Source organism: Cynara cardunculus, assembly GCF_001531365.2.
Source record: "Cynara cardunculus var. scolymus isolate 2C chromosome LG 2, CcrdV1, whole genome shotgun sequence".
Lineage (NCBI taxonomy): Eukaryota > Viridiplantae > Streptophyta > Magnoliopsida > Asterales > Asteraceae > Cynara > Cynara cardunculus.
The window spans coordinates 15915533-15929653 of NC_037529.1; the positions used below are offsets into that span (position 1 = coordinate 15915533).

Below are 14121 nucleotides of genomic sequence, written 5' to 3' on the forward strand. Positions count from 1 at the left end.
AACTCCCTTAAAGCTTTTAGTGGTTAGAGTTTAACTAGTCCTCATGAAAAAAGCACATAAGTAATATTGGATCGATTGGCTTCAACCGGTCTACTCTTGAATTTTTTTCACATGCCCATCTTTACTATTCGGATGCTTTTAGTACCTCGAATACAACACCCACTTGAACACCTTTTCTCTTTAAAATCATAATAAACATTGTCATATGATTTATTGGTTATATATTTAAAAAATTGTCATCAAGCAATATTATTATGAGTTTGAGTTTGAAAGGAAAAAGGCTTTCTTTCTACTAGAAAAACAGATCAAACAAGTAGCATAACAAAACACTGAATCCATCCATAATAACTCCCCTCAATAGAACAGAATAAACCAAGATATCTCAACCAAAAATCTCAAATAGCAAACGTGATCTGATCAAAGAGTTTTAAGTACGGATTCCTCTATTCAGGCTCACCATGCGACTTGAACCATCCATCTGACTTCCCCTACTCCCCATCGCACCACCCTGATAATTGTTACGCCCACCTCCTCCATACGTAGAATCATGGAATCGTGAAGAACTCTGCTGTTGATACCCACCTCTCGATTGGTTTCCTCGATACGTCTGGCCAGGACCAAACGCCCTTCCGTTCCCATACCCTGACCGCCCACCACTGCTCCCCACTCGTCCCTGTGAGTAAGACGAYGTGTTATCTTGCCATTTTGTACCACCAGCAACAGACGCATAATCCTGACCCTCCCTCCTCCTTGATGGCAGACTCTCCAATCCACCTCCACCAAGCCTAGCCTCKAYTGCYCGCTCGTTGCTCTCCGCAAGAACCGTCAGTTTCTCTGTGAACTGGAACGCCAAAGCCTGTAGTCTGCTATGTTCAACCTCATGGAAAACAATGCACTGTGTAGGTTGATCCCAGCTCGCATGAAGCTCATCATTGATCATCATTTTGCTCACRGTGCAATGGGTCTGATAGGTGGAGAGGTCAAACATCTGTGAAAGCTGCTCCAACTTTAAAGTCTCGTAGCACGAGGAATACGTGAAAAGATAGGTCCTTAGAGCTTCTTCTTTGATCTTGTCTTTTAGCATTTCTAGAACCTTCTCACGGTTTCTAAGGAGTCTCCAGACGTCAAGTGAGTTGATAACGTCAAAGGATTTTTGGAAGTCTCCTTTGGTAAGGGCTCTGGTTGCAGCCATAACATGGTCCCTTACGTTCTCAGGGGGACCAGTGAATGTCTGCCTCTCGCTCACTTCGAGTAACCTTCTCAACGTCTTGCTGATGACTTTGCGTCTAGCATCATGGCTGTTTGCAGCCATATTTGGAACCTCCAAGAGCATGGCACATATCAAATGCACGGCCTCCAGAAGTTCGAGATTGATGTGCATGTGATATGGCATCTGCCTTCTCCTTTCCAGCCGTTCCTGCACCAAGAAATAAACAACTTCTAATGGTTATTAAGTAGGATTCATTTGGTCTGAGCGAATGAGGATGGGATAATAGTAGTAGGATGTGTATGGTTTGATGGAATGAGGATGAAAAATGGGTACAAAAGATAACAGGAATCACCCACACCCATGGCGGGGGTGGGTTTCAAACCCATTCCAAAATATCATTATTCATCATCATCATCATTCGTACTATTGTTAATAAAATGGAGTAAATTATTTGTAGCAATAGTAATATTAAAAATAAAAATTATTAATTCAATGATAATATTATTATAGTTAATAATAATGTTGACTTGTTATTTTTACTTCTGCTCTTAACATCATGATTAGTATATTATTCATTATTAGCGATAGCGATGGTAATAAATATTTACTATTAATTGTTATTTTTTGTTATACTATTGTTATGTTAAGGATAAATACGAATTTATTACATCTTTAAATGCATAATCTTTGCAATAATGCAGCAAAAGGTTAAATATATAGATTGCATGCGGCCATGGCACTAGTCTATCAAATGGGCTGAGACTAAAATTGGCACCAAGATCCTTCAACGGTTCCAATCACACTATATGATACCAGTTGAAACTTGCACATATAGTAATAGTAGTCAAGCATTTGCAAACCAAGGTAATGGCCAAAAACCTCATCACCAACAATATACCTTCAGGGGCAATTTTTACAGTAAAAGAAGAGACATCGGAAATATGAAAGATATAGTGAAAACAATAAGAGAAAGGAGGAGAAGACAAAAATTACTTACAACATTTACAAGTATAAACAATTAAACTAGAGACTTCTACCACTGTTATTACACTACTTAAAGAAAAGGAAAAAAGAACGCATTTAGACGAAGACTTCCAACTAGAACAACACAAAGATTTAAGAGACAGACACAAGAAAAATAGCAACTGATTTGTTAAAGTGAAAGAAAAGAAAAACACAAATCAAATAAAGAGAAAAAAAATGTCAAATGACAGAGGGAGGAGAAAAACAATCTGAAAGCATATATGACAATTGGCAAAGATAAATAATCTATTGCATTATGCCCTAGTATCGGCCTCACTATTACTTCTAGTTAGGCTTGTTAAAACTGACGTTAAGTATTTTTCCCAACTTCAGTAAGAGGTTATTTAGCTGGTGATCATGGTACCAGGACAAACTAAACTACTCCCTTACTAGTTACTACAACTATGTTTTCAATTGCCATGACACCTAGTCTGAATACAGGCCATATAGACAACTGTCGGAACTAGCTAGTCTTGGCAACAGTTAACTTGGAAGTTGAACTTATGTAATATTGGTAAGATAAATACCAAATAACCTGGAGTAAGACCATAAGATTTGGAAAGGACCGGCTCCAAAAGAGTTCTTGTATTTAGATATATTGTTTCGCATGAATAGCACAACTCAAAGCCACCACTGTACAACATCATCGTCACATAATGTTTTCATCAGACCGTTTGTAACAAGGAAAAGTACACACATCACTGTGCAAAATCAGCACCACATAAAGTCAGAAAAAGCAACAAAATTAGATTTCTTATAAGAAGCCAGACTATGACAAACTTTTCAAAATGGTACCAAAAACACACAAAATTCACAAACAATGTGGAACTGCAGATGGTTAACTCTTTTGTAAATCTTCTAATTAAACCATTATAATACCCTGTCAAGCCAGCTAATTTCATTCGACGTGCAACTATATAATCATGATAACAATGTGTTCTAATCGAACTCCTTAAATCAAGTTAACATTAAACCCATATATGATTATAATGGTAACAGCTCCTAAATTTGTGGATTTTCTTGTTGGTATTATACACAATGTAGAATTCAGATGTATGCCTGTCTTTATCTTTTCCCATGATGATTTGTTATTATTTTATTAATTTCTAGGATTGTATCAACGACCTAATTATTGTTTTCAATTGTACCAAAATCTGATTATTAGCACGCCCACAACACCAATTATCTTAAACTCAGGCATACATATAAAAGCCACCAGTATTTACCCTAACCATTAGCAATCAGCTATGCAGTATAAAAAATATAATATCAGCCATACTGCACGTGTAATCCATATGTAGTCAAAATTACCTGTTCAGGAGTCTTCTCATGGTAGCGACTTTGAGAGACACCTTGTGCAAGCAGTTCCTTCACCCTCCCACCTAAATATAACTCAGAAAGGCAGCCATGTCCTTCCGCAATAAGTCCTGCTCTAAAGGCACAGAGGCCAAGCTGAGCCATTGATCTGTTAAATAGAATCTGGGTTGAGATGTCCATATGCTGAACATTATCCTGTAAGTGGCTCATGAGCAACAAGTCTCGGGATGTAGAAAACTCATCCAAGATGGCATGGTGGTAAATGTCGCAAAGCATTGCCCGGGCCTTGGTTCGYTCATCCCCATGCTTGTAAATRAGGGAGACTAACATATCCATCAGTGCCCTACTACTCTCTGGAAAAGTAGGTTTCCGTGGCACAATTTCAGGACTGATTACAAATGCAGTTGGACCMCGAGTTTCCTCCACAGCCTTTRATTCAGATTCTTCTCCACTCTCTRCMSCRTCTGATTGCTCGGACAGTTTCCGCATAGCATCATATACTTCCTGTGGTTTATAGTAGACAAGTTCAACAAGCCTTAGTGCTACCTTCGCTGCAGCTTTGTGATCCCCAACACGTTCAAGATATTCTTGGACATTTTGAGCAAGGACAAAAAACAAGGGTTCATCACGGAGCCTCTCAACATACTCACGAGTGTGAGGATCAATGCATTGTAGACTCTTAAATAATTCGACATCTACTTTCTCAAGAAAGGCAGCCAAGTTCCCCCATATACGTATGGTGTCCTTGAAGTCTGCGCCTTTCTGGGTCTCATTTTCATCCGGCTCCACCGAGTCATCAACCAGAATATTAGGATACTGGGCAAGAATATCAAGTATGACAAGCATATTCTGCACACACTTCTTCCATACATTTATAGGCATGTGCCCACTGAGACCTGGGTTGACATCAAACTGTGCCGATACAACACTGAATAGGATCTCAAGCTTCTGTGCAGGAGTTTTGGCCACCCTGGTCAGGAAAGTAAGCTGCTCAACCAGTTCAAGCCTTCCAGTCCCCTTTCTACCTCGGGCAGCAACAATCTCTTTAAACTTCTTGTTGACTATATCCCAAGTGACCTGGCTTGGATCCTTAAACTGCTTTTCCATTAGCTTATCTTTCTTATTCATCATTCTCTCCCAACCAGGTTCAGTTTCATCCTTCTCCTCATCATTATCGTCTTCAGACTCTGACCCAGAATCTACTTTTGTTGGGTCATCAATATCTGAACCAGTATCATCATCTTCMTCATCCTCTGACACCTCATCCGCTTCYTCTTGATCCTCAAAGCTTTCAGGAGTTTCTCTACACTTATTGATCAACTCCTCATATTGCTTATTGTTTTTCTTCAGTTTTTGCTTCATTGAGTTCAATGCCTTTGCATTGCTACTACTCATCTTCTTCTTTGCCTCCTTATTTGCCATGGCCTGATTCAAGAAGTCCTCTAACATAACCAAAGCCTTGACATAGTTGTTAGGGACTCTATCTGATTCTGTAACCCTCATGACCTTCTCAAGCTGCCTATTAATCTTGTCAAAGCTCTCCTGAAGGCTGACCCAGTCATTAATCTTCATTGCATTCTTCATCTGATCAATAGTTGCWGACAACTCCTCAAACCGCTTGTCTTTCGCAGACTTAATAACACGCTTATGCATGTCTCCATCGTCACTATCACTATCGCTATTGTCAAGATATTTGTTAGCACCAGGGGCACTAATAGCATTTTCTTGCCCCTCAATGACATCATCCTGTTCGGAATCACTCACTTCATCCTCAGTATCACTGTCACCCTGTCATCATAAAAACATAAAAATTACATTAGCAACAACCGAACCATCAATATTTTTTATTTTTTGTCGTCTCATTTCCGAATACAAATCATAAAGAAGATTGACTAGAAAATTTTATCAGATGCCAAACAAACCTGGTTACTCCAAAATTTCGACGCCATCTTCTTATCTCGCAGGTTACAAATCCAAGAACAACGAAAACTGCACAAAAAAACATTTAAAATTGCATGAAGCGAAACTCGAAAACATCAAACAGTAAGAACAAATTATAAACAAATATCAAAATATAGATCTGCCAATAGGCATAAAATCATCGAAGTATCTCGATTCGATCCAACGTTGATGGTAAAAGAGACAAATTTGCGACAAAATACCTGGAACTAGGAATCCGGTAGTGAGGTAAAGCTTGGGGAAACGGAAGGAGATGTGATTTGCGTCGGCTTTAGGTTTTGATTTTTAGGGCGAGTGGAGAAGGAGAAGATGACGGTTAACCGAATGGGTCAGATCCAATCCAAGTAACGGAAAACCAGGAATGAATTGGGCTCATGTTTAAATTGGGCCATACTTTCTGTGGGCTATATATTAATTTTATTTATAAATTTAAAGAAATTTGCTAGAAGGTATTCGTGCAATGCAGTGAGATATATTTTGATTTTAATATTTTATTTTATTATTTATCTCACTCGATGTTATAATATAATCTTATGATTTTGAAAAAATGATGATCTTTATATTTTTACATAAAATATAAATTTGTAGATATCATAAAAATTTGACAAAATATATCGATATTAGTATCAAATTAACTATTTAAAATTCCTCATTTTTGTGTACTTTTTTAATTCAATTTTTTATTATAATTTAATTTATATTTAATAACGAAGTAATTTATATTTGGTTTAATAATATAATTTTCTTATAAAAATAGTAATTAATTATTTTGTTAGAACTCATTCATTATCCTAATTGTATTTTAGATTTTTTATATTTTAAAATGAGATGTTTATACTCTATTTGATTATATTTATTAACAGTTACTATACGAATTCAAGTATGGGGCTTTAATAAGTTATTTTTATGCATAATTTATTTGTGATCTTGAATTTTAAGTAATTTGTCTCAATATATAGTACTTCATGCATAAAAATGATTTTTAAAACCTTTTATCAAATATTTTATAATATAGTATAAATTTCTAAACATGGGTTTTGAATACTAATACAAGCATGTAAATATTCGATCGATATTGGTTCTACATCGCAATTTTGGAGGCATTTGGTAAATATAAAAGTATAAATAATACAAATTGTGACTAAAATAATAACTTAGGGGTTTTAATAATTTTAAATAAATTTTAAAATAATTAAATTTGTATTTTAAATATAATTGATGATTAAATCGATTAAATAAACCATCAAATAATCAATTAATAATAAATGTCAAAAATTTAATAAAAAGTAAATTGCATGAAAAGATAACATATTTTATTTGGATTTCTATCGTAGGTAATTTAGTTTTAAAACTTTTATTTTTGTACCTAATATCAAACATTTAAATACTTGGATGATTTGTTTAATCATTAACCGATTACCATGATAACGTGACAGATGACATGGACAATGATGTGGATTTATTTTTATTTAAAAAAATAGTTTTAGTTCTTTTATTAGATTTTTTTTGCATTTGGGTTATTAAGAAGACGTAAACAAGCATGAATATCATCCTAATAAAAGAGTCCTTGAGTTAATGATCATTTCCTCATTTAAATTGGTCTCTTAACCATTTCTTTTTCGGATTGATCTAAATGTCACTAGTTCCGCTATATATTGCGGACCCAGCTAAAGACCAAAAAAAAATTCAACACAAATATGCAATTGTGACGGCCAGGTCCGCAATTGCGACAGTCCAGGTCCATAATTGCGACGATGAACTAGTTGAATCAAACATTTTTTTTTCTTTTAGCCAGATCCACAGAGTATTCCAGATGCAGTGACATTTAGGTCAATCCAAAAGAAAATGATTAAAAAGCCAATTTAAATGAAGAAAATAATCATTTGAACTAAATTTTTTTCTAATAAAAAACACATCCAAATAAAAATCCACAAAAACACCATTGCTTGTGAAATTATTTTTCATTAAAAAAATTATTTCCATTTTAATTTCAAATTTTTGACAATAACATGAACATTCATGTTCTTTAACCCAGAACATTAACATCATACCTAATGCAGAAGCAAATACAAAATGTAAATTCACAAACATCAACAACAAATGCATTCTAAATTTTTGTAATATAAACCTGAAATTAGAACTCCAAAATAAAACCCTAAATCAATTTCTCAAAACCCTTTAGTCTAATAAAGATAAAAATTGAAGATTATGATACATGATATCACATTCTTTGATTTATGTTTCCATATCACATTCCTTGATCTATGCCTTAATATCTCTTGATTTAATTCTTGTAATTACTTTTGTGATCATCTATAATATTTGTTTTCATTTATTTGCAAGTATAAATACTTGTTAGCAATGTTGTAATAAACAAGTTCTTTCCATCAATTTCTATATGGTATCAGAGCTCTAATCAATTAATTTTCCTAATCCCGTTTTTCCTATCACACAACCCTTCTTCATCTTATCACAATGGCCGTCGATGATCAATCATTCATCCCTAATACTATTGAACCCAACAACCACTCACTTTGGTCTCCCCACTCTTCAACAAGGCAACCCCGCCCCTACCAAGGCCGTTGTCGATGGTGTAAAGAGCAAGGACATTATAACACTTATTACTCCATTTTTTGCCAATAATTTCCTCAAGCAGTAACACCTGCTTTGTAACACCCCCTTCAAACTCACATTGCGTATAACACATATTTCATTTATAGAATATATGCTCAAGCCCATAATGGTCCACAATACAAGAGTCTACAATACAAAATACATAACTCAAAAATTCCAAAATACATGCTTTTGTATCCATAACATTTATCCTCCAAAACATATCCAAATATGGTCTTCATATAGCTAAGCATATAGGGAAATAATTCACATTTTCCCTTTTCTTTTACTATCATTATAATCTGCATTTCCTGCAACACATATTTGAAAACACAAAATGAGGGTTAGACTTGGAAGTCTAGTGAGATCCCTTTTTCCATGTAGTTGCAGGGTGATAACCACCAAAACATTTATTCAAATAAAATCATTTCACATTCATGTAAATCTATATTCTGTTTGAGTCCATCGGACCCCTGGTTTCAAAAACCAGACTTAGAAAATATTTCAACAAACAAGAGGATCAGAGCTCCTCTGGTTCCTCTACCAGAACTTCTGGTTAAACCAACCAGAGCTTCTTACTTGGGTAAAATTCTCAAAATATTCATAGATCAATCTCATAGATAATAAAATGGATTTCCCAAAGATAAAACACATTTTGAAAAGGATTTTATATGACTAGAGCTCTGGTTTTACTAGCCAGAGCTTCTGGCTTAAAATGCAAGACCAACCAGAGCTTCTGGTTCAATCCGCGTAGGCCAACTAGAGCCCCTCTGGTCTGTTTTTCTTATAAGAAAAACGTCTAAGTATAAAACCTTTTGAAATCTCTTTCAAAATATAATTTTGACAAAAAGCCCTTATCTATAGATACAGAGCCTCTGGTTTAACTAAAATATTTAGTAAAGACTTACATAATTCTCAAATCAACGTCTAGAACCCTCTGGTTCTATTATGAGGACCAACCAGAGCTCATCTGGTTCTTTTCAAGGAACAACCAGAGCCTCTCTAGTTCCTCTAAAATCAAACATTTGATCCAAAACATATTTTATCCAAAACCAATGACCATAGGCCAAGTTTTCCCCTTCTCAATAACATCAATACTATTATTTCTAATAAGAACAACATCTTTGAGTCCTCAGATCACAAAGAAGTAAGAACTCAAATCTATTGTAATCTTAAAAGACATAATAGCAAGAGCTATAATAACCACACGCAAATGCCACCCTTATATCCAAAGGTACACATCTCCTTGATATGCCACCTTTATAGCCGAAGGTACACCTCTCCTTGATATGCCACCTTTATAGCCGAAGGTACACCTCTCCTTGATATGCCACCTTTATAGCCGAAGGTACACCTCTCCTTGATATTGCCACCCTTATCCCATGGTACACCTCTCCTTGATATGCCACCCTTATTTCATCATCAAAATCTATGGATTAGTTTCAAACAAAGACAGACCGAAGTCACAACCGTCTTGATGAAACAACCTCCATAGTTTTATCCACAAAAATTATAAATTAATCCCAAACGAAGACAGAACGAAGTCACAACAGTCTTGATGAGATGTCCTCTATAGTTTTCAACCAATAATGGTTTCAAAATAGTTTTATCATCAAAACCTTCAAACTCAAGAACAGTCCGTTCTTTCAAAGATTTTCAAAACATCATATCTCCTTTAAATCCTCAAACATCAAATCTCCTTTAAATCCTCAAAACAGAATATCATTTCCAATACTGTTTTAAAGAAGCAATCTCTTATTTATCTTTCCAAAACAGTTTCCAAAAACCCAAATTCATAAGACTCAACTTAACTGTTAAAAACAGTTTTACTATCCTTTCTTCAAAATCAAACATCAAAACCCAACAGTTTATATAACAATATATAAAGGTTTTAGTTTAAAAACTCACCTTAACAAGCACAAATTGATAGATTCAACCACAGAACAGATTCTTCAAATAACACAGAATCTTCAAACACTTTTGTGCAGAACTCTTCTTAAGAACACTTCCACCACCACTCACACCTTTTCTCTCTTATAAGGTTTCTTTTCAAAATAAGATGATAAGATAAGATCTTATCTCTTTTTCATTCTTTATATATTTTCACCAAGGCGGTGGGGAACTTTTATTATTATAAAATAGTTTGGGCGGTGGCGGTTTTATTTTTTAAATCAACCCTATTTCATTTTGAAGATATCGCGTCTTCATATTTTTAAATAATTAAAGCTCATGCATGTATCATATCAAATATACACCCATATAATTCATGTATGCATTATATCACCTTTTTCACATATATGCATACGACTCATGCATTTAATTAAATAATCATGCATGTTGTCATGTAATTCAAATAATAATCACGTATAGGTTACCTCAACCCAGGTTGTGTGAAACCAGGTTATAACATGCTTCATCCTCTCATAAACTTGTGTTCAAAGGGTATCAACAATCACTTCACAACCCCAGAGCCTACATTGTGAGTGCCCCACTTTTGACCTTTAGGTGGTTACTTGATAGTGGTGCCTCTTACCACGTTACCGACAATCTAGAGACGCTTTCCCTACATGCTCCTTATGTTGACAGTGACGAACTAGTCATTGGCGATGTCTTTGGACTTCCAATATCTAACATTGGTTTCACATATCTTCTCACATCCTCTCATTCTTTTCGCTTAAATAATGTTCTTCATGTTTCTTTCGTGTCTAGAAACATAATCTCCGTCTCACAATTTTGTCATTATAATAATGCTTCCATCATGTTCTCACCTAGCTCGTTTCTTGTGAAGGACATACAAATAGGAGCTACACTACTTTTGGGTCCAAATAGATCTGGAATATATGAATGGCATCCCATTCGTCCAACCATCAACTCCACTACTCTATCTACAAGTTTAGACTAGCATCATAGATTAGGACACCCGTCCTTCTCTCTTCTCAAGAAAATTAGTTCTATGTTAACCTTTCTATTCCAAGTTCTCCTTCAAATTGCAATGCATGCAATTGCAATAAAAGTCATAAACTTTTATTTTCTCAATCTACTATTAGCTCAGATACGCCATTGGATGTTATTTACAATGATGTATGGACATCTCATATCTACTCATATGATGGTCACAAATATTACATCATCTTTGTTGATCACTATTCTAAGTGTATATGGCATATCCCCTTAAATACAAATATAACACAAAAGATGTTCTTATTCGTTTTAACACACTAATTGAAAAATATTTCATTCGTCTTATCATCACTCTCTACTCAGACAATGGGGTAGAATATGTAAAACTTAACCCTTTTCTTGCTTTACATGGCATCACTCACCTCATATGCGCTCCCCACACACCTCAACATAATGATTATTCAGACGTCAACATAAACATATTGTTGAAACATGGCTATCTCTTCTTCATCATGCCTCCATGGCTCTCAAATATTGGTCTTTAGCATTCTCAACTGTTGTTTACCTTATTAATAGCTTACCTACTCCAATTCTTGCACACCAATCTCCCTTTTCATAAAATTTTGGCTTTACTCCAAACTACATGAAATTACATAGCTTTGGTAGCCTATATTAGCCATGGTTACGACCTTATACCTCACACAAACTTGATCAACGCTCAACACCATGTGTCTTTATTGGGTATTCTTCCACCCAAAGTTCCTACTACTGTCTTGATCTCAAAACCTACAAAATATACGTCTCGTATCATGTTAATTTTGTTGAACAATTATTCCCTTTTAAAAATTTAACTTCTATCCACACACCTCCTAACATTGACACATGGTGTACCATGCCTCCCCCTCTCGTCTCTCTTACTTCACTTGATCCAACTACCGTCTCAGAGTCAACCTCAACCTCATTCTTTGCCACAATAATCATATCATTTATTTTTGTTGTCTATGTCGATGATATCACTTTTATATCTCATCTTTCTGATTGATTTTCTCTTAAAGACCTTGAAACCTCTCTTACTTTCTAGGTATTGAAGTCATTCCTTACCCATGTGGTCTCTTCTTTAGACAACAAAAATATACTATTGATATTCTAAAAAAAGGCTCACATGGAAGAAGCCAAACCAATGCCAACCCTTATGATCATATCTCCACCCCTTGCTCTTAACTATAGGTCACCTCTTACCTACCCAACTGAAAACCGTGCCTTTGTTGGAAGCCTTCAATATTTATCACTAACTCATCATGATGTTGCTTTTAGTGTTGACAGGTTGTCATAATACATGTATTGTCCCACTAATGAACATATGGAGGCTCTTAAAAGTCTCCTATGATATCTAGCAGGTACAATCAACAAAGGAATCCTGATTCACAATTATTCACCTTCATGACTTCATATCTTTTCTGATGTTGATTGGGCATGAGACAAGGATAATTACATTTCGACTACCGGATATGTTGTCTACCATGGCTGCACTCCAATCTCGTGGAGCTCCAAAAAGCAAGGAACCATTGCCCGCTCATCTACTGAAGCAGAGTATCGTGCTATTGCGTCAACCACAACTGAAGTTTTTTGGGTTCTCAATTTTCTCACCAAACTTGGCTACTGATCCATAATTCAACCATCCATTAATTGTGATAAAACAGGGTGCTACGTTTGTGTTGGCTAATCAGAAATTTCATTTGAAAATTAAGCACCTAGGCCTAAACTACCACTTTGTTCGTGAAAGTGTTCAAAATGGGACTCTCCGAGTGTCCCACGTTTCAAGTAAAGATCAACTTGTTGATTTACTTACTAAACCACTTTCTTGCACTGTTTTTCAGACTTTTTTATCTAAGATTGGCCTTTATCTTCGACCGTCCATCTTGCGGGGGGATGATAAAGATAATGATTGAAGATTATGATACACCATATCACATCCCTTGATCTATGCTTCCACATCAAATCCCTTGATCTATGCCTCCATCCCTTGATCTATGCCTCAATATCTCTTGATTTGATTCTTATAATTACTTTTGTGATCATCTAGAATATTTGTTTTCATTTCATTGCAAGTATAAATACTTGTTAGCAATGTTGTAATAGACAAGTTCTTTTCCATCAATTTCTATATGGTTAAGAAGAAAGCCCTAAATAAATAAAAAACACCTAAATCCAAAATCCCTAAATCAATGAAGAACCCCCTAAATCAATGAAGAAACCCCAACTATTTGCAGTCAAAACCAACAATACAAGCTTTGAAGCAATGTGGAGAACAACACACTCATCGTCAGAGAACAACAAATATCATTGGAAGACAACATTTGCAATTAAAACTAGTTGTTGGAGAACAACATTTCTGATTTAGACTTATAGCTGGAGAACAACACATGTTTGACGTGCTTTGATGAGGAGAAGAATGGAGAAGTTGAGAGAGCTTGACCAACAGTATTAGAAACATTGTTCATTGACAGAGGACATTAGTTGATATTAGGGTTTCATAGAGGGAATTTTCATGAAACAAGGACGACGGCTACTTGAAGACGCCATATGAAAAAACCTAATAAAAAGTTAAAACAAATTTTTGATGGTGCTTGTGAATTTTTGTTCGGATATAGGATTGCTTATGGGTTATACTAACTTTTGTTTAATTCTTTTTCCCAAAACCCAAGTGTAAGAAATTCTAATAAAAAATTAAAACTTATTTTTAAATTAAAATAAATCCATATTATTGTCCATGTCATCGTAATAAGTTGTATGACATGTCATCCGTCACATCACTATAGTAACTAATACGTTAAAAAGTCACCCAGATACTTAAATATTTGAAATATTACATTTTAGTTACCAAAATGAAAGTTTTGAAAGTATGTTACCAAAAATAAGAATCAAAACCAAGTAGGTTATATTTCCATGCAATTTTCCCTTTAATAAAATAATATGGATCTAAAGAGTTTAAGATGGCGTTTGGTTCAACAAAATGAAGTCTATATTGGAATTTGAAGGAATTTGAATGGAATTAGTCAGGTTTTACTATAGGTTTGGGTGGAAGACCTGAATTAGAA

General features: G+C 35.0%; 1 protein-coding gene across 1 annotated transcript; it reads right to left on the minus strand.

Annotated features, from left to right (window-relative positions):
• Positions 1 to 265: 265 nt before the first annotated feature.
• Positions 266 to 5833, minus strand: LOC112507454 (eukaryotic translation initiation factor 3 subunit C-like). The gene is made up of 4 exons (XM_025112051.1): positions 5713 to 5833; positions 5473 to 5539; positions 3545 to 5338; positions 266 to 1417 (listed from the first exon to the last, which is right to left on the minus strand). Exons 2-4 carry the CDS (start codon positions 5497 to 5499, stop codon positions 428 to 430), a joined length of 2811 nt encoding a protein of 936 aa, XP_024967819.1. The 5' UTR covers positions 5500 to 5539; positions 5713 to 5833; the 3' UTR covers positions 266 to 427.
• Between the last annotated feature and the right edge of the window lie 8288 nt (positions 5834 to 14121).